This window comes from Acromyrmex echinatior, chromosome 1 (genome assembly GCF_024713525.1).
Source record: "Acromyrmex echinatior isolate Ae372 chromosome 1, ASM2471352v2, whole genome shotgun sequence".
Classification (NCBI taxonomy): domain Eukaryota; kingdom Metazoa; phylum Arthropoda; class Insecta; order Hymenoptera; family Formicidae; genus Acromyrmex; species Acromyrmex echinatior.
The window spans coordinates 27,277,894-27,302,304 of record NC_141852.1 but is presented as its reverse complement, the minus strand read 5'-3'; the positions used below and the strand labels follow the sequence as shown (position 1 = coordinate 27,302,304).

At 28.9% G+C, this 24,411-nt stretch overlaps 3 protein-coding genes across 7 annotated transcripts; 1 reads left to right on the top strand and 2 right to left on the bottom strand.

Moving 5' to 3' along the window:
• Nucleotides 1-408: 408 nt before the first annotated feature.
• On the top strand, nucleotides 409-24,268 carry Efa6 (Exchange factor for Arf 6). 5 transcript variants are annotated; one of them, XM_087412016.1, is made up of 14 exons: nucleotides 410-1,082; nucleotides 8,916-8,982; nucleotides 9,907-9,960; nucleotides 10,849-11,206; nucleotides 11,605-12,799; nucleotides 13,303-13,547; nucleotides 13,688-13,881; nucleotides 14,100-14,292; nucleotides 14,470-14,642; nucleotides 14,774-14,990; nucleotides 15,280-15,424; nucleotides 16,023-16,166; nucleotides 17,195-17,388; nucleotides 22,652-24,268. In XM_087412016.1, exons 1-14 carry the CDS (start codon nucleotides 921-923, stop codon nucleotides 22,671-22,673), a joined length of 3,363 nt encoding a protein of 1,120 aa, XP_087268142.1. In that variant the 5' UTR covers nucleotides 410-920; the 3' UTR covers nucleotides 22,674-24,268. The 5 variants fall into 5 exon arrangements, with proteins under 5 accessions (XP_087268130.1, XP_087268146.1, XP_087268142.1 ...); XM_087412004.1 differs by lacking the exon at nucleotides 22,652-24,268 and having other exon boundaries at nucleotides 409-1,082; nucleotides 11,605-12,787; nucleotides 17,195-21,575; XM_087412020.1 differs by lacking the exon at nucleotides 22,652-24,268 and having other exon boundaries at nucleotides 409-1,082; nucleotides 17,178-17,315.
• Nucleotides 1,076-4,060, bottom strand: LOC105148260 (putative tubulin polyglutamylase TTLL9; the record flags this gene model as incomplete). Its single annotated transcript, XM_011059889.2, has 3 exons — nucleotides 1,076-3,070; nucleotides 3,361-3,575; nucleotides 3,709-4,060. Coding segments are annotated over 3 exons (819 nt in total), but the record flags the coding sequence as incomplete, so codon positions are not given.
• Nucleotides 4,056-7,658, bottom strand: LOC147911115 (putative tubulin polyglutamylase TTLL9). The gene is made up of 3 exons (XM_087412034.1): nucleotides 6,545-7,658; nucleotides 5,722-6,011; nucleotides 4,056-5,135 (listed from the first exon to the last, which is right to left on the bottom strand). Exons 1-3 carry the CDS (start codon nucleotides 6,734-6,736, stop codon nucleotides 4,946-4,948), a joined length of 672 nt encoding a protein of 223 aa, XP_087268160.1. The 5' UTR covers nucleotides 6,737-7,658; the 3' UTR covers nucleotides 4,056-4,945.
• Nucleotides 24,269-24,411: the final 143 nt, after the last annotated feature.

The window sequence follows — 24,411 nt, the reverse complement described above, 5'->3', positions numbered from 1 at the left end:
ATGTGCATTCGGAGAGACGTTATTAACGCTATTGATATTAATGTCATTCTATCTTTATCATTTATTACATGTAAAAATTCATTAGGTAGATACATCTATTATTATATTTTATGCGTAAACTGTGTAAATGTACAATCTTCTAATATATACGAACACTTACCGAGCGCAACATACATAACACGTAGATAGATGAGAAAACTGCAAGATGTCCATGGTCTCCACCAGTCTCCACGTCTTTCGTCTTTCATCCATATCCTATATCCGCTCCTGATCGGCACGCTAGACGATTGGTCGGCAGCGAAAGATGGAGGGGGACTCGGTGACGAGGTGAAAGACCGGTGGCGCGCGCAGGTGGCGCCGCGCGCTCGCTCAATCAGTTGCGGGGTGTCCACCGGCCAGGTGAGAAAGTTGTTATTATTATATTTGTACTCTCACACGCGTCTTTCGTCGCGATACGTGCCGCCGCTGTTTACGGCGTCTATCCGTGATCGAGTAGTCCGAGTAGATTTGATCTCCTACGCGAGAAAAGAGTAGCGTATACAGAGTGAAGCACGAAGCAGCAGCAGCAGCAGCAGCAGCAGCAGTCGCCTTACATCTCCCTTCCTCCCTGTGGCGTCGAATGAGAGCGAAAGAGACCGAGCGCAGCCGAGGATCGTTCGCAGTGCGGCGCGACGAAGAGGGGAGGGCGCTTCCTCATCCCGCGCGTGGGTGTGCGAGTGATAGATACACAGTTGTCGGGTGACAGAAGCGCGGAGGGCGAGGATAACCCAAATAAGGAAGGTGCGCCCTTTGCTCGTTACCACCTCGATCGGAAGGATCGGAAGTGGACAAGTGCGAGAGGTAGTGCGAGGTAGTGTGAGATCGTGAAAAGGTGACATTACGGCAAATGACAGCGAAGAGGTGAGGATCAATGTGCCGTGATGGCTGAGGAGGAGCTGCTGGTCACCCTGTGCCGCGGCGACTCCGGCTCCGGCGGCTCTTTCGGTTTCTCGTTGCTCGGCGCCTCGGCGTCGGCGGGCCTGCCGGCCGCCCACGTCATCTACGACATCGTCGAAAACTCACCGGCGGCCAGGAGCGGCAAGGTGAGTTACAACGTTACAATACGGCATAAACGTAAACCTCTCCGCCGCGCCGCGCCGTAAGGACGATTTTCGCCTGTCTCTTTCACAGGAAATTGATCCTTACGTATCAACGATTCTCGCACGATCGATTTTTGTGTATGGCACGGTATGTTTTTACAAACGAAACAATGACTTTCCTATGGTTTTTTTTTTCTGGCGTAGCTTCCATAGGGAAATTGATTTTTAAGAATAAACGTACCTGGCGATAACGATTTTTCGTATAACGATTTTTCGCCTCTGCAAGCATTAGAAATTAAACCTTGGGATGAACAATTTAATAAAATCATTTTCGTGTGCACCCAGTGTTTGAGAAATTGATACTCGCGAGATCAATATACACGCGAGATGCTACAATTCTCGCAAGATTGATTTTCGCTGCTAGTAGAGTGGTAAATTGATCTTTGTAAATTAAGGAACTATGTAAGATTGTTTTTAGCGTGATTGATTTTTATAAGTAAATGTTACAATTGTATTGAAGTCGATATTTGCATGCTGTCTGTGCAGCGGAGATTGATTTTTTCGATAGGTATTGAAATGAGTAAATTAAAATAGAAGAAATGAGGTTCTCATAAGCTGTTTTATATGCGAGTTCCACAATACTGATTCGAAGAAAAAGATTGTGTTTTTGCGTCACTGGTCGGAAATGAATCAAGTTAGTTTAAACTATTTTTAAAATACATTAAATATTGCAGATTAATATAACTGTTTTTCCGAACGAATTGTGCTTTTGTAAAGAAGAAGAAATGAAATTTAGTACTTCAAGAAAGATCTTCTCAATGTTCTTTAAAGAGCTCTCAATATACACGAATAAGAATTGTGATAGTCCAAAGTACAGCCTCTCTAAACACTCACGAAGCTCCAAGTAAAAATAAGATATATTATTTCTAAGGGAACTGATTTTTCTAATTTAAACTGGATGGTTAATTAAAACAAAGATATCGTTTTCTCATAAACTGTTATTTGTTCTTAAATTGTTATAAATATACATTTATAATAGCAAATTAATGATACTCTTATCAAGTTAAATTAAATTTTAATGATTTTTACCATTTTTGTTTAAGTTTAAAAATTTTATGAAATTTATTTAAGTCTAAAGTTGTTAAACTGATAACATTAAGTAGTAATTTTTGAAAATTAATTTGTTAGAATCACAATGTGTTAATCAGTTTTTAATTAATTAAAATTTTGAAACATATGAATAATGAATGAATATTAAGTTTTAATAAAAAAGATATTTATTTATCTTTATTTATATCGATATTGCAAATAAATGAAGAAAGAAGAAATAACCTGAAGACATAATCAAGATACTTTTTACTCTCATAAATAAATAATTTAAACAATATTTATATATGATCAAGTAGAAAAGACTGGTTAATGTGGTTACGAAGTCGCACAAGTCTCTTCGGCTAAATTTAGTTTTGACGCTGGAAACGAAGAAAAAAATGACGAAGGAGCAAGATATGTGATGTAAAAGCGAGAGTGCACCAGCTGCATTCTTTCTGCATAGTGGCACAGTTTCGCGAAGAATATTTAATAACTCGTTAGAAATTTCACGAGAGAATTTTGTGATTATTTATATAGAAGATATCAAGATAATAATTAAGACTAATGAATGAAAATTATTTCTTGGATAACAAGCTTTGAAAATATAATTTTTGATCGTAATCTGACATCTTAAAGTTTGTTTGTTGTATTTATTTTAAATAATATTGCAGCATAGGAGAGTAATTTTGTCCTGCTTTTCGTTTTTCAATTAGCTGACTTTTCAGTAAAGAGAGCTGCTTTTGACGATCATTAATTGCTCCGAGAAAGATGTTGAGTCTCCTGAGATCATTGGAAATCACATCCGTATGAATGCCGGGGTATGGGCAGCTGGTCCAAACTGGTCCATCGTCCCAGAGCAGATCCAGCCCCCCAATTCTGGTCTCGTGTCCGCTGAAGCAACCCTTCAATTAAAATTTTTTATTTATTTATAAATATTAAATATTTTTCAAAATTAAAAAATTTTATATAATAGCAATTATATTTAAAAATATTTTAATCAAAAACATAATAAAAAACTTTATATAAAAATATATGAAATAATTATAAGTGTACATATAAATATGTAAATAAATATTTTTATAAAATATAAATATTTTTATTATTAACTATATATACTATATATATATATACTATATAATTATAGATAATAATATATAAAAAGCAAGAGAAAGAATTCATGTATAACTGGTACCTCAAAGTCGAGGACATTGAGGACGTCGTCAACCAGATCTGATTTCAGACGTTGATCCTCGTTGTCGGTGCCTGTTAAGGCTGGGGATGCGTTGATTTCCAATAACCAAGGTCGAAGATCATCACTGAGCAGTATATCGTAGCCATAGAGCTCGAAACAGTTGCGATCTTGCATCATGGATGGTTGTACTGCCAGTAGACTCGCCATTATCACGCCTGCAATATAAATATAGATATAATATGTACAAACATTACACACATATACACACACACATAAGATAAATCGTAAAATGATTATGTTATTTATCAAATCTTATTAATAACAGTAATTTGATAATTTTGAAAATACCCGCAATGCGTTGCATCAAATTTTCAACCACTTCCGTCTTATAATAAGCTATCAAATAATCCCTGAGCTTATTCAATGCCCATTTACAGCTCCACTCCCCATTCTCGCCATTTATCGAAGAGATACCCTCGGTATTCTGACTTGCTTTCAGCTGTATTGCCGTATTTGTCAAATGCACTCTGTTGTCGTCAATGTTTTCCAGATCAAACAATTGGCCACATAAACGAGCAAAACCTTCCCTAGCTAACCATACTTTCAAAGGATGAAATGATGTCACCAATACGTAAATGCGTAGATCAAACTTTCGCCCTGAAATCAGAGATTTAATTTTTATAAAATAGAAATGTTGATATTAGAAGAATTCAAGATACATGGAGCTAATTCATGATTTTAATGGTTTAATACTAATATCAATTAGCAATTAATAGACAAAATTTAAATTACATACCGTGTATATGTATAATATACATTACAAATAAATATTCAATTACTAAAAATTGAGTTAATAAAGTCATAAAATTTAAGTACATATACACGTACACTTATTTGAATTTAATTTCTCAACTGTATGTACGTAACTTTTATACTTAATTTATATTATATATTTATATATTTATATTATATATTATTTATATTATTATTTATTATTAATATTAACTTAATAAAATTGTATTGCTACACTGAGAAAAAATTTATTAAATCTTAATAAATATTGCTTTGAATTGTCCTAGCGAAATATTTATTTATGGCAAATAAATATTTAGATATGAAAAAATGATGAATAGTTGAATCAAACTAATGGTCTCTATAATAAATATGTGTTTGTTCAGTAAATATTCCGTTAGGATTATTCAAAGAAATATTTATTAAAATTTAGTAAATTTTTTCTTAGTATGTAATGTGTGTATATATGTATCAAATGTATATTTATAAAATAAATATACATTTATTACAAAATATAAATATTATTATAAAATATATACATTATTATAATATAAATATACATTTATAACAAAAAATATTAGGTGTTGGAATTAATTCGTATCGTTTTACAAGTGATGGGAAGTACTTTCATTAATGTATTTTTTAATGCTCATGTGAAATAAATAACATTCTTTCATTAAAAACGCTACGAATTAATTCCAACACCTAATATATATTTAATTGTTGAACTTATAATTATTAATTAATATATTTAAATGATTGTATTAACATTGAAGATTAAAAGATTTGAATTTTAACCTGCGACGAGATAAGGATTATCAATGTATTTTTGAACAACATAAATTTCAGCTGGCATTCCTGATTGTTGCGATTTGACCTCTCTGCTTTTCCATTCTATAAGATCCTTCAGTTTTCTAAATAGAAAGATACCGTTGCCGCGTGATCTTGCTACTGGTTTGACGATCCATGTGGCTCCTTGTTGCCTACAATTATCATTTATCATCTTATTGAGATTCTCTAACTCCATAATTTTAATTCTATATAACTAGGATCGTTTTTTTATTTCTTAAAATTTACTTTCTTATTTGAATACAAAATATATTCTGTGAACCAGAATTCTTAGATCTTTGTTGTGCATAAAATGTAAAACAAATACATTTAATATATGTATGTGTGTAAGCACGCATGTGTACATATTAATGTAAAAATTTAAAAGTTTACTATAGAAATATGAATTTTATAATATTGTAAATAAAAAAAAACATTTAAAAACGACAGTTCTTTGAAAAAGTTTCTTTTAGTATAGATATAGATATACTATATCTATATCTTAAGAAAAATTTTCAAGATATCACCATCATGTACCGATATTTATTTGCTTATAATATTTTTCTCGATAAGACCTTCTAATAAAATATAATATTTATAGATAACGATAAAATCATAAAAATTAGGATAGTGACGAACTTAATTTATAAAAAGAAATATAAAATAAAAATAAAAACTTAATAACATTTACTTAATTAAAAATCTTTAATTAATAATATAAACAATAAGAAATAATTTTACTTATGATATTCCTCGACAAACATCAGATAGTCACTAGGTAGCTCGAAGGTCACAGGCATGACATCGCTGATACGAGCCTCGGCAATTTTTCCAGCCCTTATGAGGGCCTTCCTATAACGTTTGAGATTGCGGTATAGGTAATTCTTTCGCGTGAGCTCATAGTGATTACGGAAGTGTGGCACCCGCTGGTAAGGGCGCAGCTTCTTTCGGTCCCCATCCAATACCTGTCGCAGCACATCTCCCGTATCGCACCACCATAAGTGCCAATTAGTATCTTCAGGATCAACTATCTCAAAGAAGAAAGATATAAAGCTCTCCACTAATTATCTCCTCTAATGTGGTACTTTTATTACTGTAAATTTAAAACTTTGCAAACTATATAAATATAGAAACAAAATATTTAATTTAGGAAAATTGAGATATTTATTATAAGCTTTAATATTTTTTTCATCACACTTTGCTTGTGTAAAAGCTTGTCTAAAACAAAAAAAAAATGTTTGACTTTTTCTTAATTATTCAGTGTTTTCGGCGTCTATTTATTTTAAAGCATTTAAATTAACCAGTTGCAATTCTATCTGTAGTGAGTTACAGCACTCACCATTAAAAAAACATTATATAAATCGTGTTAAAATTAATATGATATAGTATCTATATATATTAATTTTGACAGGATTTATATAATGCTTTTTTAATGGTGAGAGTGCTGTAACTTTCTCTCTCTCTGTTTTTTTTCCATCTGTATGTGTATTATTAATGAATATCTTTTTTATTATGTGGTATTTTGTATAGAGATCCTATAAAATCAAAAACTTGACAAAATTACCTGAGTCCAACCTCTTGCCAACATCACTTCAACTTGCGTGGAAGGAAAATCACAACGGAATTTGACGATTTTATCTTCAGAATTCTGCTTTTTTTTTAAGTTGCATATTTTTTTTTCTGCACCATATTTGGTTATTTCGATCTGTAAAGGGCTAATTCGCGAATCCTCGAATATCTTTTGCGTATTATTCATTATAGCTTCAAGATAAATTGAATGATTCAGCCATATTGAAGATGATTCACATTTGTTAGTTTATACAGTGTATTTGAAAGATTCAGCTTTTCTTCAAGTTCTCTTGTAATCCGAATTTTTATGTTATATTAATATTAGGATTAATTTAATTCTAATTAAAAGATATAGATTAAAAGATTAATTTTGTAATATTAATTTAATTTTTTAATTTTAATTAAATTTTCATTTGTAAGAAAAAATGTATACTTATTATTATATCATTATATTATTCTATTTTATTATTATATTATTCTATTTATATTATAAAAAAATACACACTGTTGGAAAAAATATGTCAAATTTAACATAAATCGCATACGGTCCATTCAAATTTTTAGGTTAATTTAATACAAGATAAATATGTTAGAAGATTACACAAATATTATGTAAGAGAATAAATACAAAAAAGATAATACAGTTTGTAAACCATGGAAACATTTTTTTTTCAATAAAATTAATGATATGTTAAAAAAAATTTATGATATGTTAAATTAACACAAATTTTATTCATTTATCTTACAATTTACATTTCAAAACACTTTATTGTTATGTTATTTGTTCACTTACTCATGAATTGTCTCATTTTGACACTAAGAAATGTTGAATATCAATTAAACATGTGATTGTTATATAAAATCTTTAAATAACACTCGAATATATTAAAAAATTCAACACAAATTGTTAACAAGAACGTAAGTGACTTGTCTCCAACATAAATACACTTTTTTTTTACTATGCACAGTTTTTTTGTATTTATTCTTTAATATAATATTTGTATATCTTCTAATATATTCATCTTGTGTTAAATTAAGCCAAAAATGTGAGTGAATGGTTTGAAACATGCGATTTATGTATGTTAAATTCGACATATTTTTTCTAACAGTGTGTAACTGGTATAATAATCCGAATAACATTTAAAAATATGGAAAATATGGAAAATAAAATCAATGATGAAATGATTACGCGGTAATATACAAGACCCATCTATATATATATGTATATATATATATATATAGATTAATATAATTATTTACATAAGACAAAGTGCATTGTGCGCAGAATGATTCATTAGAGTTGATTAGAGGACGGATTAGAGGGCAGCAAGAGAAAAGTCAATGTCATTGCGGATCCGAAAATACAATTGGCCACCAGCCGAAATCTCCACATTCCGATTCGCACTCGATCAGTTGCATTTTGTCGATTACGAGTTGTCATTGCTCTTTCAATGTGAATAAAGAATTCAGAATTCTAACGTGATTAAAAGTTCTATGATCTAAAGTTCTAAAAGTGCGCAGCGAATGCCTAAACTCGCGTCTTGTTTGTCGTGCTGTTTGCGACCTTTCGAGTTCCTTCTGAGTGGACATTTTAAAAGGGATAGATATGATTATGTTGAGTACATGGCTCTCTGTCAGGTGAATCTCAATTCTATGTAAAATTCATTCAAATAATTATGTAACGTGAGAAAACAGATACTTATGTTAATAAAACAATTGATGACGTGTTTGGAAAGTACATATTATTAGTTGTTGTTTTCACTATTTGTTATTTTATTTATTGTTATCACTATCGTATTTCACATCTTTTGAATTACAAAATTGATATATATATATATATATATATATATATATATATATATATATATATATATAAAACATACATTATTAGGTAATTTGTCTCTAAAATCAAACATGACCTTTAAATTAAATATTATAAAAATTGTATATTATTGAAAAGTAATCAATTTAATTCTATAAAAATGCACATGTTGCACATTTCTATTGTGTATATAGAATATCTTTGTTCATATCATACTGTTAAAGCAACTGGTGCAGATAAACTAGTATCCTTTCATTGAACTTGTCTTGCCCTCGATGTAATTTCGTAACAGGACTTGCTTTCACGCAACGACGATCGTATGCGTTTTCAATCGACCATGCGTTTGACAATGTATTGATATGCGTAGATTATAGGAACTATTATTTAAAATCATATTAGCTAATTATCAGAGATATTATTTAATTACTATAACAAACTTGGTTGACATATAATAAATATATTGTGTGTATATATGTATATATTATATATAATGTTCATATAATGTGTACTTTTTATAGAGAGATTTTTGCTTGATTTTTTTTAGGTCGAAGCTGGTGATGTCATACTCAGGGTGAACGAAGTTGATGTTAATCGATTCAGTACGAAAGAAGGTAAAAATATTACATTTATTAAGTCTATCTCTTGATTTTTAAATTATGGAAATTTAATTTAATCAAAATTTAATTTAATATTGCTGATTCAGAATATATCATATATACAATTTAATATAATTATTTAATATAATTATATAATTTTTTAAATTATCGTCATTATATAATCAAAATAAATTATCTTATAGATTTATCGTCGCTTTCCCGTAATTGCAAGTTCAAATATAGGGAGATAATAATATTATATTAAATTATATTTAATTTACATATACTGTACTAAGTTTAAAAAATATTTCATTAAAACGTAAATGGTAAAAACAAAATAATTGCGATTTTTCATGCTGTTGGAAATTGATTTTCTTTTTATATTTGTATTTTGTTATTTATCATAAATTAAATGTCACTGAAGGCAATATGATTCAACATATAAAACGTAATTTAATATAAACTGCAATGGATTAGTTCAAGTTTCGATTCTATTAATTGAACATGACTATTGAAATCGAACTTGATAATACTTCAGAAAACAGAATCTGTAAGATAATTTATTTTTGATTATATAATGACAATAATTTAAAAAATTATTAAATTGTATATATAATTTTTTTTATATTCCGAATTATTTTTAACATACATATTAATTTTTTTATAGATATTAATTTTAAATTATATGAATTTTTGTATATTTCACAGAGAATAATGCTATATTTTAGAGAATTACAGAAACGACATTATTATTTATTTATTTATTTATTTATTTATTTATTGGAGAAATAAGAAATATGTATATAGGAAAATAATTTATTTAAGAATGAATGAGAGAAGCTGGAATGAAAGAAAGAATAAAAAAATACAAGTTTTGATTTTAAAGTTAGTTTTAATTTAAAGTTAACGTTAATTTGTTTTATTTTTTATTTGTTTTAGTATTAAAATGTCTACGACTGTCTTCAGATCCCGTTACTCTGAAACTGCGAAGGGGTAAGTGAAATTTCTTAATAATTTATGATTAATATATATAAAATTTACAAGCTTACATATATTAATCTTTTACATGAAATTTATGATTTTTTTATATATGTATATCATTCAAACACTGTCTATACTATAAATACCAATTGATTATGTATTCACAAGGTTACTGAACTCTTGCGATCGTACGCGATCTAATGATAGATCATTGACTGTATACGTTCTCTTGAACCTGAACTACAATAATAATAGAATTAACGTTGTAATAATCATCGCGATTAACGCGATGAACAGAAAAAAAATTACGCACTTATCCCTTACAGAGGGGATGGCCGATGATCAAGGACGCGTGATTATCCGCACGAGCGACTTTTAAACGATGCACGAGAGCGACAAATAATTTTCTATTAGATGGTTACATTGATCTCTCAAGGGGCACTTTTTTGTTTTTTGTTTACAATATTGTTAGATCGTTTTTATTATTATTTATTATTATTATCTTTATTATTATTATTATCTTTATTAGTTTTAATTATGAATAGATAAATTTATTAAATTCTACTAATTTTAATTTTTTCTGATGACAAATAATTTGTTGTCAGACAATCTTTTATATTTTTATTAAAAAAACATTTCTGACATTTTAATCTTTTAATCGGTATTCTTCAATTAATTTCAAATAGATTCTAATATAATTTTTGTTTTCAATTTCATTTATAAACATAATTTCATCGAAATTTTGAAAAACAATTTGATGTTAAAAAACATTATAAATAAACGTGATTTAATAACAAATATATTCAATGTAATATTTTATATATGACAAAATGACAAAAAATAATATATACAAAATATGTAGAAACATTTATAAGATGTTAAAATAAAAAAATTATGCAGATCCTGCAGTAAAGGCTCATGTTCGTCGCCTTCTTTCTCCCGGACAACCTATGAAAGATGAGGGCATAGAATCTTCAAAAGATGTTTTGGCAAACAATCCCAAGAACATCGCTTCCGACAATGTAGAGAAAAAGGAACTCAAGAAGACGCCGGTCACACCAGAAATGTCTGCAAACTCGCCAACGTTGACACCGACGCCTGCAACAACAACGAGGAGCAACGGCTCGTGCAGCGATGCGTCTCTTTCATCGGAATTAGAGGCACTATTGCCACCCGTGGACCATTTTAAGGAAGAGGAACGGACTCAATGGGAACCCCTATCCGCCGAGAAATTTTCACGACAGAAAAATACACCCCGGTATAAATTGCAATATAATCATTCATCATATTCTTGACATTCATTTGAGTCTCTCGATTTCGATTTTTATTAGTTACAATTGATTATGCGCATTATATTTTTATTTGACTTTTATTTGGAAAATACGAATTATTGGGAAAGACAGCAATGAAGATATAGGGAAAAAAAAGAATATAGAAGTTTAATAGCATAGAAAAGAGGAATACTTGACTTAATTTTTTTTTCCTTTTTAAATCATAATATTTTTTTCTTTTTCCCTTCTCTCTCTTTCCCTCTCTCTCTCTCCACTCATCTATAAATCTTAACGAATGAGATGAATCATTATAATGATGTAAAAAAATATTCTTATTAATAATAATTTCTTATTAATAATAAAATTTATTATTTATTTGTATTAGATTTGAAGCGTACATGATGACCGGCGACCTGATGCTAAATCTCTCCCGAACGCAACAGAGCAGTAATTTGCTGCCTAAGCAGCATCAGCAGCGGAAGGTGGACTCCCTTAGGTACAATCCCAATCATCAGCACACCACTACCACTTTCACTACCACTAGTGCCCATCATAACCATAATCATCATCATCATCATCACCATCATCATCATCATCACAACTCGGTACCCAGCAGTCCCAATGAGACCCAACTGGCACATCAGCATCATCATCATCGAGGAAACGTCTACAAAGCTTCCAGCTCGGCCAGTACATCACCCGTAGGTGCTGCCAGACGCGACGGAGTGCAAAGCACTTCGGGAGCCCTTGTCCAAGTTGATCCGGGCAAGAATACTCCTTCAAGCTTTGGTTTTGTACGTACTTCGCGATCAGAGGACCATCTGCAGTTTCAAAAAGATCCCTCAATGAGCGCCGTGGATATCGATATTGATGACGATGTCACTTCAAGTCTGAATACACTATTGGATCCGCGGCCAGAAGGCCTAATGCCAAACGAGCGAATTGTCTGGACTTATAACGCGCCTGTTAGCTCACCGGCCGTTTCCTGTTGCCAAAACGGCGGTTCCTCATCTTCGTCTTCGTCCTCATCATCCTCTTCGACGAGTCCTCAGCGTTCTTTGTCCCCTGCTTCCCCTACCTCCGTCTCATCCTCCGTTATGTCCTCCAACTCTGGTTCCCGTAGGTTCCCTCCGGCCCAAACTGTTCCCGGGGTTTCCAGCGCCCCGGGAGGTCATCTCCCTGCTAACGGCGATTTCAGCCAGTCGGAGGCCATCAGCAACATGTCCAGTCCAGACTACAATGATGAAGAGACGATGGATATTCTTAGCGCGAGGGATATTATGATGGTAAGCGATCCCAGCGATAGTGATTCTACTATTTTGGCGAGCGAACCACCGCAGAGAAGACTGAAGGCTAATCCTCAGGATGCTGGAGACCATAGAATAGTGATTCAAGTAAAAGGGCCTGATAAGGAGATTCCAAGAAATACGAGTCCCAGACAGGCGCGGAGAAGAGGAAATCCCATTGGGGAACTAATGCCGCCTGCTGCATCCCAAAATTTGCAGAGAAATCAACCTGGGATTCCAGGAGTTCCTGGAATTATTGCGGGATCTGTAACACCCGAATGTGTAGGTTATCAGGTAATATTACGGAATCTTATCGAATTTTATTTAAAATTATTCAAATTGAGTTATTATCACTATTGATTCTATTAGAACAATATAAACTTCATGACATGATAATAATGCAAACAGTAAAAATATATTATAATACTACAAACAATAATATTATTATATTTTGTCAAAAAGCATCACACACATTTACGTACATATTTACTTCTAACTTTAACAGGATTAATTTCTCCATGTTTATTAAATATTTTGTGCTCGGCTAGAGTATTATTTATTCTATAACAGATGTATACATATCAAATTTTATAATACTTAGATGGATTTTTTGAAATTATTTTTGTTTCTACATGAACAGATTGAGAAATATCAAAGTAAATTAATGTCTTTTATTAAGTTGCGTTTATAATATTTTTATTGATCATAAATTGATTTTAAGTTAAAATTGATTTCCAATTTATATATTACTATCATAGTAATTATGATGTTATTTATTTGCTCATTATCGAATTTAGGAATTGAAAGAGAGTGAAGATGAGAGGGAGGCCTTGATCGCTGGAATATGTGACGAACAGAAAGGACATGGAAGTGGCACGTCGCCACCGCAGTCAGCAGATGAAGAAAGCGATATCGAAAGTTTGCATAGTTTCCATTATAGCCCGAAAGCGGTGGATTTGCCCTCTGCAATTCGACTGGCCAAACGTCTCTATTCCTTAGATGGTTTCAAGAAATCTGATGTCTCTAGACATCTAAGCAAAAAGTAAGCTGTCTTTTTGATTATATCCTTTACAACTTTCTAGAATTTCCTATCTTTTTCTTAAAATAAAAATTTAACATTTGTATGATATTTAAAAATTTTTAGGAGAATTTTTAAAAATATGTCATACATTGTGTTTGTAGCAACGACTTTAGCAAAGCTGTGGCAGAAGAGTATCTGCGTTACTTCAACTTTGAACGAGACACATTGGACATGGCTCTCAGAAAATTTCTCGCTCAATTTTGTCTGACGGGAGAAACTCAAGAAAGAGAGAGAGTCTTAGTACATTTCTCCAAAAGATATTTGGATTGCAATCCTGGTAGTTTTAATTCTCAAGGTGAGTGTGTTTTAGAATCTGTATTAGTTGCGTATGTTTATGGTTCTTTTGTGCAAATAAAAAAAATTATATTAAATAATTATATTAAATAATTATATTAAATAATATTTATCTAAAATTATTAATTAATGTTTTTCTTCTTATATGTGTGTGTTGTGTACACACACACACACATACACACACACACACAAAGTTAAATTTATCAAATATTTGTTTAGATGCTGTTCACACATTGACTTGCGCGATAATGCTGCTTAATACAGACTTGCATGGTCAGAATATTGGCAGAAAGATGTCATGCTCAGAATTCATTGAGAATTTGTCAGAGCTCAATGATGGCGACAATTTTCCACGTGAAGTGCTCAAGCAGCTTTACAACGCCATTAAATCCTTTCCCCTCGAATGGGCTTTGTAAGCGAGTGTGACGTTATAAATTTTCCTTCTAAAATAATAATTAAATTTTTTGCAATTAGTATCAATAATTTCTTTTAGAATAAAAATTAGACTGTGTATTTGTCTCTTTCAAATAATAATTAATTATTAATCTTAAATTTAAATACTTTTCAAATTTGGCTCTCCATTGTTTAGGGATGAAGAAGGGGATGAAGCGACAAATCAAGCGATGCAGCAAGGGGATGGTACAGCAGCGATTAGCGGTACTGGAAATCCATTTCTTGATGTGCCAAATATCACGGGCGCTACAGAATTTAAAAAGGGTTACGTTATGCGTAAATGCTGTTATGACTCCAATGGCAAAAAAAGTATGCAGTGCTTATATTTTCTTTCACGACAAAATATTAACTATAATATATCTTCTCTATATATACTTTTTTCTACATTTTTTCTATATATAGCTCTTATTTTATTATCTTTCATATAAAATATTACACAGCTCCGTTCGGTAAACGTGGATGGAAAATGTACTATTGTACATTGCGCGAGCTTGTGCTATACTTGCACAAAGATGAACACGGTTTTCGTAACGACAGTTTGCATAATGCTATACGTATTCATCATGCGTTGGCTACCAAAGCGACTGATTATACAAAGAAGCAGCATGTTTTTCGATTGCAGACTGCCGATCAGGCTGAATATCTCTTTCAGACAAGGTTAGTATATTTTACTAAGTTTCGGAAAATTCTATTATTAATATAAAATACAGGTATAATAAAGAATTATAATAAAGATTTTAATTGAATTTTAAATTGTTTAAATAATGTTTGTAATTGTCCTAGATTATAATTTATGATTATTAAAATTGTAATTCTAGTTGTATAATTATAAATTATTATAAATTATTGTATAAATTATGGGTGTGTAATTTAGTTTAAATTTTTATTCAAGTATTAACTTGAATTGCTTAGAAGATGATTATGTAATATATTGATATGTGTATAGTGATTCGAAGGAGCTGCAATCGTGGATCGATACTATCAATTTCGTATGCGCCAGCTTTTCGTGTCAGCCTCTCGCAGGCGCCGTTGGGTCTCAGCGCAAGTTCCAGCGTCCATTGCTGCCATGTAGTCACACCAAATTAAATTCTGTGAGTGTACCTTGAACATTTCATTCTTTCTATTTTTCTTAACTGTTTAACTAAAAGAGCAGCGATACTTATGACATTTGCGCGTACTTACAGGATTTTTTAATTTTGCTAATCAATTACTTTATAAATGATACATTAATTTTAAATTAAATATTGTAACTCTTCATGTATGTATGTGTGCGCGCGCGCGCGCGCGCGCGTGTGTGTGTGTGTGTATTTAAAAGTCATGTTACATTTATAACAAAAAATTAAAGTTTAATTTTAAAGATAAAAGTGATTTTGAAATATCTTACAAATTTAATTAACAACTTTTTGCGCTATTTTATCAGCTTCTTAAAATCGGACTTCGAAAATCTATGAAATTTATTTTTTGAAAAAATAATTACTTAAGATAATATTTCAAGTAATCGTGATATATGGACTATATTGTAAATAAAGATTTGTGGCATCTAGAAAATTAATTTAAAATCTTTTCAGATTAGAAGTATATAAATATTTCGAGATAAAGTCTCAAAAGTATTATCTCATGATAAATTAATTTCCTCATTTGTTTAGTCAAAGAAAATGAAGAAAGAAGATTAAATTAATTTGTTAATAGAGAGAACAGTTGCGGGACCATGAAGACAGGATTAACAGGTTAGAAACGGAATTGGACGAGCATAGACGACATCCTCCGGAAAGAGGCGCCAAAGCTCTTACTGTACAAAATTATAAGGAAAAAGACGCATATTTACATCACGAGGTAACTTTTAAGCTACAGAAACATATCGTCATATAAAAATTTCTTAATAATTTTCAATAGTCCTGATATTTTTTACTATATATATATATATATATATATATATATATATATATATATATATATATAAAATATCTTTTTCTGGTATTTGAAAAAGTATCTTTATACAACAAGAAACTTTTAAAAACAAAAATTTTAAAAATCAAAAAAATTGTATTAATTAATTATTAATGTGTATTATTAATTGAGAAAATTGATCTTTTTCTATCTTATTTCAAAATTTTCATATTTTGTATTAATTAATATTTAAGATAATTAATTTAAAAGTCTAAAAGTCTATTAACAAAAAAATAGTTACTTAATTGATAAATAGCGAAACATTTTTTATTAACAATATTACTATTAAAAAGATTTCAATCTTTTCTTATACAAAATTTATATTTTTATTATTTTTTTTTTTACATATTCTAATGACAGTTTTATTTCTCTGTTGTCTTTTCTTTAATTCCCTCTCCTTGCACCCACGTATACGCAATGTGCACATACACATACTTTTTAATAGCCATTATCAAAAAATACTTATAAAATGTAATATTTCAAAAACTTAAAAAAGAAACAAATGTGTCATTTACATTTTCGAAATAATTATACTTATTTAAAAAAAATCTTATAATAGTCTCTTTTTTACCATAAATATTACAGAAATGTATAGTCTATCATATGGTTAAACAAAATTTTCTTTAACTCTTATAATTTTAAAGATAATAAAGTTGCTAATTCTTATTAATGTGCTTAAAATTAAAATAATATAATAGTAATCGACTTGTTAATTAAAAAGTAGAGAATTTAATTCAATTGTTTATAATATATATTCAATGCTTAATTTATTAATGCCTTTCCTATTCAAAATTATTGAAAAACTCTCAATGTTTTTTCTTTTTAATTAGAATGGATATATATTTCCTTTTCTATTTTCCACTTAAAGTTATCCTTTCACTTCATCATACTCTACAGAGCAACCCTCGTTCCAGCTGAAGCGGTATAAAACATATGCCTATCTTCTACGTTCCCGACTGGCGTTCAATGAAATGGAATCATCGCTTGTTGAAAGCAGTATTGGCGAGGTAGACGAGGGCACGACACTTGGACCTACTGGAACTGTAGGGAACGCGGAAGGAGCTCTAGTACCACCGCCGGTCCCCGAACGACCAGCCACAACTAATAGGTACAGTTACCGGATCGCCATTCACGGCGGTGGTGGCCGCAAGCTGAACGGTGGCAATCAGGACTGTAATGCTGCCGGTGGTGACGTTGGTTGACGCAATGCTTATGGCCTATGTGGGCTAGTTTGACCCCGGTGCTGGTGTTGGTGCTGGTGACGTTGATGTTTAACGATAGACACGAGTGACGCAAACTAACGATATATCCGGCAGCGCATCACACATTCCAATGGTGTTATTAAGTGTTATAAAATACAATTGAGAGTAAAAATATTGTCCTATTCTAATGTCGTGAGGTTGAACTGTAGCTGCATCAAACTTCTTCCCTTTTTTCGATCGATCAGCTGAAGCAAAAGAAGCTAAGCTAGGATATAAAGAAAGGATTTCGAAGCAAATGCAGTTCTATTTGCTGTATCTGAACTGGATAGTATTTTGCTGTTCGTTGTACACTCTATTCAGTGGCGCAACTATTCGATTAGATAATAAATGTCGAACATAGTACAACCAAAATAATTGTTTTTTTTTTAAGTAGAGCAAAAAGATTTATCTTTAAGAAATTTTTTAATTATTTTAATTAATAATAGTAACGCCACTGATTCTATTATACTTTGGTCATGCCTTCTAATTGCAGTAGCGCTATTTTAGCTCTTGTTGGATCTATTATTTACTCCTTCAGACCTGACTTCTTATCTGATTTTACATAAAAATTAATTTATGTGTGTAAAATTAGTTAAATATATATAAATTCACTAATATGGCTGCACATTTAAACTAAAATATCAAAGAAAAATAAACGCGCGCGCGCGCGCGCGCGCGCGCGCACACACACACACACACACACACACACACACACACACACACACACACACACACACATTGAGAGGGATGATATGTCTAAAAAGATGCTATGTATAGCTATATAAAATTTAAATAAAATTCTTTAAAAAGTGTATGTACCTTATAATGCGTCAGGTCCGAAAGAGATAACATTCTTTCTGATATTAATAAAAAAGTTTTATTTTATGTATGAAAGTTCATGTGTTTCAATTTTCGATAAATTTTTATTCTTGGAAATTTTTGCTTTCAACCTATTTTAACTTTTTACTACATTTGAGTGTTTTTGGTGTGCAGCACACTTTATACTTATATTTAGTTCTTTTCTCTTTTCTTTTGCTTATTTTCTTACTTTTATTTCTTTTTTTTTTTTAATAGAAGATGGTCATCTCATTTTGCTCTGCTACAAATTCTATTTTATTGAAGATAGCAAAGGAAATTTAATTATAGAGATAACATATTATGCTGTTTCACCATATTGTTAGTTTGCGCACAAATATTAAATATGCAAATTTAAAAATATATAAAAGTTGAGAGGCTGTTAAGACTGGATAGAAGAAAATTTTTACATTTCAACTTGCTGTCATAGAAAGTTGAAAAAATTGTGTCAATCATTTATAACTGTAAAGAAAATATTTACAAATTTGTTGTTTTATTAATGGTTTGATTCAAATATTAAATTGATATATTTTTTATTTATATAACTTTTTATACTCGAGCAATTTTTTGTGCTTTTGTATTATATGCAACTAATAATACATTTGTTGCTTTCAGTAACATCTTGTTAAGTTTTTTATATACAGTATAAATAATTTTTATCTTTCTAATTTTTCTTTTAAATGTTAATTAGGAAATTTATATAAAGGATAGATGTAAAATTAAGCATGCCATATTTTTTATTTAAACTGAATAAATTATATTATGTGTAAATATATTTTTATTATTGATATTAATTATATGAAATGTATATTTTATATTTAAAGATAACTCTAAAATACTGTTTCGCTTTCTCTTCCTTTCTTAATGTCTCTTTTTCCTACCCATTCCTTTTCTCCTTCGTCCCTTTTTCCTCTTTCTTTCTTTCTCGTTTTTCTCCCTTTTCTCTAATTTTTATACATGTAATAACAAAATTGTTGTATTTTTTTAATATTAATGATTAACTAAATATTTCTTTAACATCATATATATGTTTAACATTTATTATATTACGATAAATATAAATTTTTGCATTAAAACTCCTACCTACTCATTTATGTCTAATTATAACGTCAAAAGCGAGAAAAATATGTACAGGAAATTCTTGCAAATTATATTAAAATATGAATATTTTTTAATAAAACTACATTTGTAATTGATAAAATAGATTTGTAACATATATCGAAAATTTTTCTTGTGATCCAGTAATCAATAGATAACCATATAATTAAAATTTAATTATGCCTAATACCAAAAAATGAAACGCTATATAACAACTGTCGAATTGAAATAAATAGATTATATTTATTCCGAAGTAAAAGAAGAATTTTCGATATATTTCACGAGTGTATTTTATCAAATGCAAATATTTTATTGAAAAATAGTTCTATATTTTAATTTTTTTTTTCAAGAATTTTTATTATATGATTTTTTTTTGCTTCTAACGTCATTAATCTGAATGATGAGTGCAGGTCAGGCCTTAAAATTATCACATATAAACTCACCTGCAAAAAAGCACGCTAGTATAACGTTATAATGATCCGTTTTATTGCGGATGCAGAGTATATAACATTTTCTCATATATTTATGTATATTAAAAATGTAATAGTAAATTTGATTTAAATATAATTAATTTTTTTATCTTCCTAGCTTCTACATAATCTGTGTAATGAATTACTTCAAATTATTAAATTTTTAAATAATTTATGTTGAATTATTTTATTTTAAGCGTTTCTAATAAATATTTATTTTTTTTTAATGAGGTTAAACTTCAATTATATATAAGTGTAAATTGGATACAATTAATATGTCAAAATTAGGCAATTATAATAAAGATGTTTTATTATAATAATTTTAGACTAATAAACAAAATTAATAACGGTTAAGAAAATAGAGAAAAATAAAATTATAGTGATTTTTTAATTTCTATAAATTATAGTGATTTATATATGCTATCGTATATATACAAGATGTCCCGCGAGACTTCTCCAACCGCTCATAGGAAGGTAGATGGGACCTAAATAAACAAAAGTCCTTTACTATTTAGCGATATTCGTAATAATAATCGAGAGAGTAATGTTTACAATTATACTGAGAGCGCACCAATAGAGATACTCCGGCCGCTCGAAGTATAGCTAAGCGCTTCCTCTGTTATCTCTTCAACGCGCTATATACTTCGAGCGGCCGGAGCGTTTCTATCGGTGCGCTCTCATTAGTACAATTACAAACATTAATATCTCGATTATTTTTACGAATATCGCTAAACGGTAAAGGATTTTTATGTTTATTTTGATTCCATCTACCTTTCTGTGGGCGATTGGAAAAGTCTCGCAGGACTCTGTGTATATATATTAGGTCATTTAAAAAATATCCGCGATTTTTTGTTTAATTTTTGAATGAAAAAACCGCGGATACTTTTTAAATGACCCAATATATATATATATATATATATATATGTATATATATATATATATATGTATATATATATATATATATACAAAACATATATATGTATACATGTATATATTTATACATATATACATACATATATATATGTATACATATATATGTGTACATGTATATATGTATGTATGTATGTATGTACATATGTGCATTTATATTTATATGTACATGTATATTTATGAATGAGAAAACCATGAATATAATAAAAATTAGTATATAAATAATTATTTAAGAAAAATAAACATACGAATGTTTTAGCCGATATATGTTATGCGCAAAAACTGACTCTGTATATAAACTATACTTATAAAATTAATTAGTAATTAAAAAAAAGAACAAATATTTTTTTTTTACATAATAATTTAGTTTATTTTTTTATATAACTTAATGTTTCTTTTTTAGTTGAAACTTTCGTTAAAGTTTTCTTTTTAAATCAAATAACTTTATAAAAATTGTTTTCATATTTAATAATTTTTCTCTTTTGTTCTTTATATATTTTTGATTTTATTATTTTAAATGTTTCCTTTTTAACCTCTTGGGGGTTTTCATCCATACATTCTTTTAAAGAAAATTACTTACATTTTCTAGCTTATAGCGAATTCCTTGTACATAAAACTGTAACATATGTGGATATATATCGTAATAAACACTTATTATAAACTACCTAATATAATAATAAAGATCAACGATCTTCAAATCTTATTTGCATTTCTATATGAAAAAGACCCGATTATTTTCTATAGCGCATGAGAATATCACTTTTATTTAAACAATTATGTATTAAAATATGATAATTATAAATATATAACAATGATTTAAATATAAAGAAATATTTTTATATACTATGCTATATATATAATATATACTATATATATAATGTATAAAAATAATTATATGTTGGCTTTTACGCAGTTTTGCATGCATTGTGGTCGTAGAAATATTAATTATTATGTATACAGCATTAGATCAAAGCTTTATTATGATTGGTTATATGTATTGTATTTATTAGTTTATTTTATTTTTATATTCAGTATACTCAAGTTTTTAAATTAATGTACACACACACACATACACACACACACACACACACACACAAAATATATAGGATGTTCCATTTTAATTAAAATTTCTCGAAAACTACTGGTAAATTCGGAAAAATGTTTTAAATAAAAGTTGTATAGTTCGGAGGGAGATAAAAAGGTACCATTAATTTGATCTTGGATCGTCAAGATTAGGTCAAGATCATATCGATTTTTTTTAATGGAAAACCCTATTTTTGATGGCAGAATCTAATAGCTGGTGTTAAAACTTAAGGTTAAATCAATGGTACCTTCTTATGTCTCCGAACTATACAACTTTTATTTAAAACATTTTTCCGTATCTACCATTTTTTCGAGAAATCTTAATGCATTATTTAAAATGGGATTATCTTGTATATACATATATATGGGTATGTGTATATATATATATATATATATGTACACAACATATATATGTAAGTATTGATAATTAATCTAATTGTAGATATTTTTTGTATATTTGTATATATTTTTTTGAAGCATATAAGATAATAGAATCTAATTATAGAACAATAAAAATAATAAATAGAAATAGGTGCGCCTTATTAATAATTCTATAGCAATTTTAATATTTTTAATTGACAAAGCTATTTACCGAAATTGAAATTAATTTTTTATAATTAATCTGCAATTTCGGTAAAAATTCAACATTCTTTTATTTATAATAAAATTCGTATTCATTTGTTGCATGCAACAGAGTTGACCTGGCAGCAACATAAACAGGATCCAGCAAGATTGTTACATCCAGCTTTCAGGATGTTCCTCAGGACATCTTCCTTGTCGCGCAAATATAAAAAGTTTGCTGTTGAAATTGAATATTGAAATTGTCATTGAAAAATTATGATATTTAGGAAAGAATGAAGATTGTGTTGGCTGTGTTAGTCAAATTTATTAGTTTATTAGTTAATAACAAATATAATTATAAATTATAAATTATATGAAACAATTACCTATTCCTATAACTATTGTTATAACAATTATCATAACAATTTATTGTTATAAATAATACAAGATTCAAAATTATATTTAAGAGGATTTTATTAATCTTTTATATTAAATATTAAAAATAAATCTTTTTTTGTAAATTTTTTTATAAATATACGATATTTTAATAATTACATTTTATAGTTAATTAAGGGAAAAAATTACATGCTTTTGGAAATAAAATGAATTGTTAATAAAAAGTAAAATTATTGCAAGTTTTTCTATAATCATTCTCTTTGAGAAATAAATTTAAAAGTCAATTTAAATAAACTTTTATTACTTAATAAAGTTTGTTTATAAATATCTCCATACAGTTTACAAAACAAATGTACATCTACAAAAAATGACTTGTAACAAAAAATACTAATAAGCAATCTTTATTCTTTCTAATTGTATGAAATGTTTGAAAGCGACAGAAAAAATAACTAGAAATACATTAGAAAAAGGAAAGTAAGGACTAATTAAAACTTTGCTTGCAAGATTAGGCAATCTTCTCATTTCCTAGTAAAAATAATTGATTTGATGATAAATAAAAGGCTAAAATTTTTTTCCGCGAAATATATACATATATATATATATATATATATATAAATTCACTATAACAAAACATCATGCATCGAAAATTAAATAATTAAAATGAAATTATCATATGCAAAAATTGATTTCGATGTAACGATGATAATAGTATTTTCTCATTCGATAATATTGTATATCATCTGACATTGTTGCAAAATTATTCCTTATGATTGTATTTTATAATTGTATGCGGACGAATAATAAATTTAAATCGTTAGAATTCGAAAGAGAGATGCCAAAGAATTGCATTTATATACATTCTAATAAATATTCCATTTCTTCCATGATATTATATGTGTGTGTGTATGTATGTATATATATATATATATATAAACATATATATATATATATATACACACACACACACAAATGTGCGCGCGCACGTGTGTATGTATATACATAATTCAGGACTTAATATTTACATATATTCATACAATTTTTAATTTCGTCATATAAAAATTTTAAATAGCATGTTTAATTTTATTCATTAAGTAACTAGGAAATGAATTTAAAAAAATAAGATTTTTTTGTACACCTTGATTTGCTGCCATTGTAAACATATATTTGTAAATATATTTTTGTTAGTAATATTATTAATATTATCATGTTCTATTATTATAATTTGAAGAAGTTTATCGATTGATATGAACTTTCGCGAAATGACTGCGTTTTATATTTATGCATTGCTATTACTATATGTACCTCTGTAAATATCATATTATGTAGATATTAAAATAAAAAAATCATAAATAATTACTTTTTTAAATACTAAATTTGAAAATAAAGCTCTCTGCACAAGATCATCCGTGTTACTTTAAGCACTGAATCTTAAATTAAAGTCTATATATTAGGTGTTAGAATTAATTCGTAGCGTTTTACAAGTGATGGGAAGTACTT

Coding starts and splice junctions, on each gene's coding strand:
- Efa6 (XM_087412000.1), top strand. CDS start 921: ATGGCTGAGGAGGAGCTGCTGGTCACCCTGTGCCGCGGCGACTCCGGC. Junction 14,293..14,469: donor TTTCCCCTCGAATGGGCTTT/GTAAGCGAGTGT, acceptor TCCATTGTTTAG/GGATGAAGAAGGGGATGAAG. Junction 14,643..14,773: donor TGACTCCAATGGCAAAAAAA/GTATGCAGTGCT, acceptor AATATTACACAG/CTCCGTTCGGTAAACGTGGA.
- LOC147911115 (XM_087412034.1), bottom strand. CDS start 6,736: ATGAATAATACGCAAAAGATATTCGAGGATTCGCGAATTAGCCCTTTA. Junction 6,012..6,544: donor TGGCAAGAGGTTGGACTCAG/GTAATTTTGTCA, acceptor TTCTTCTTTGAG/ATAGTTGATCCTGAAGATAC. Junction 5,136..5,721: donor TTTGTCGAGGAATATCATAA/GTAAAATTATTT, acceptor TGATAATTGTAG/GCAACAAGGAGCCACATGGA.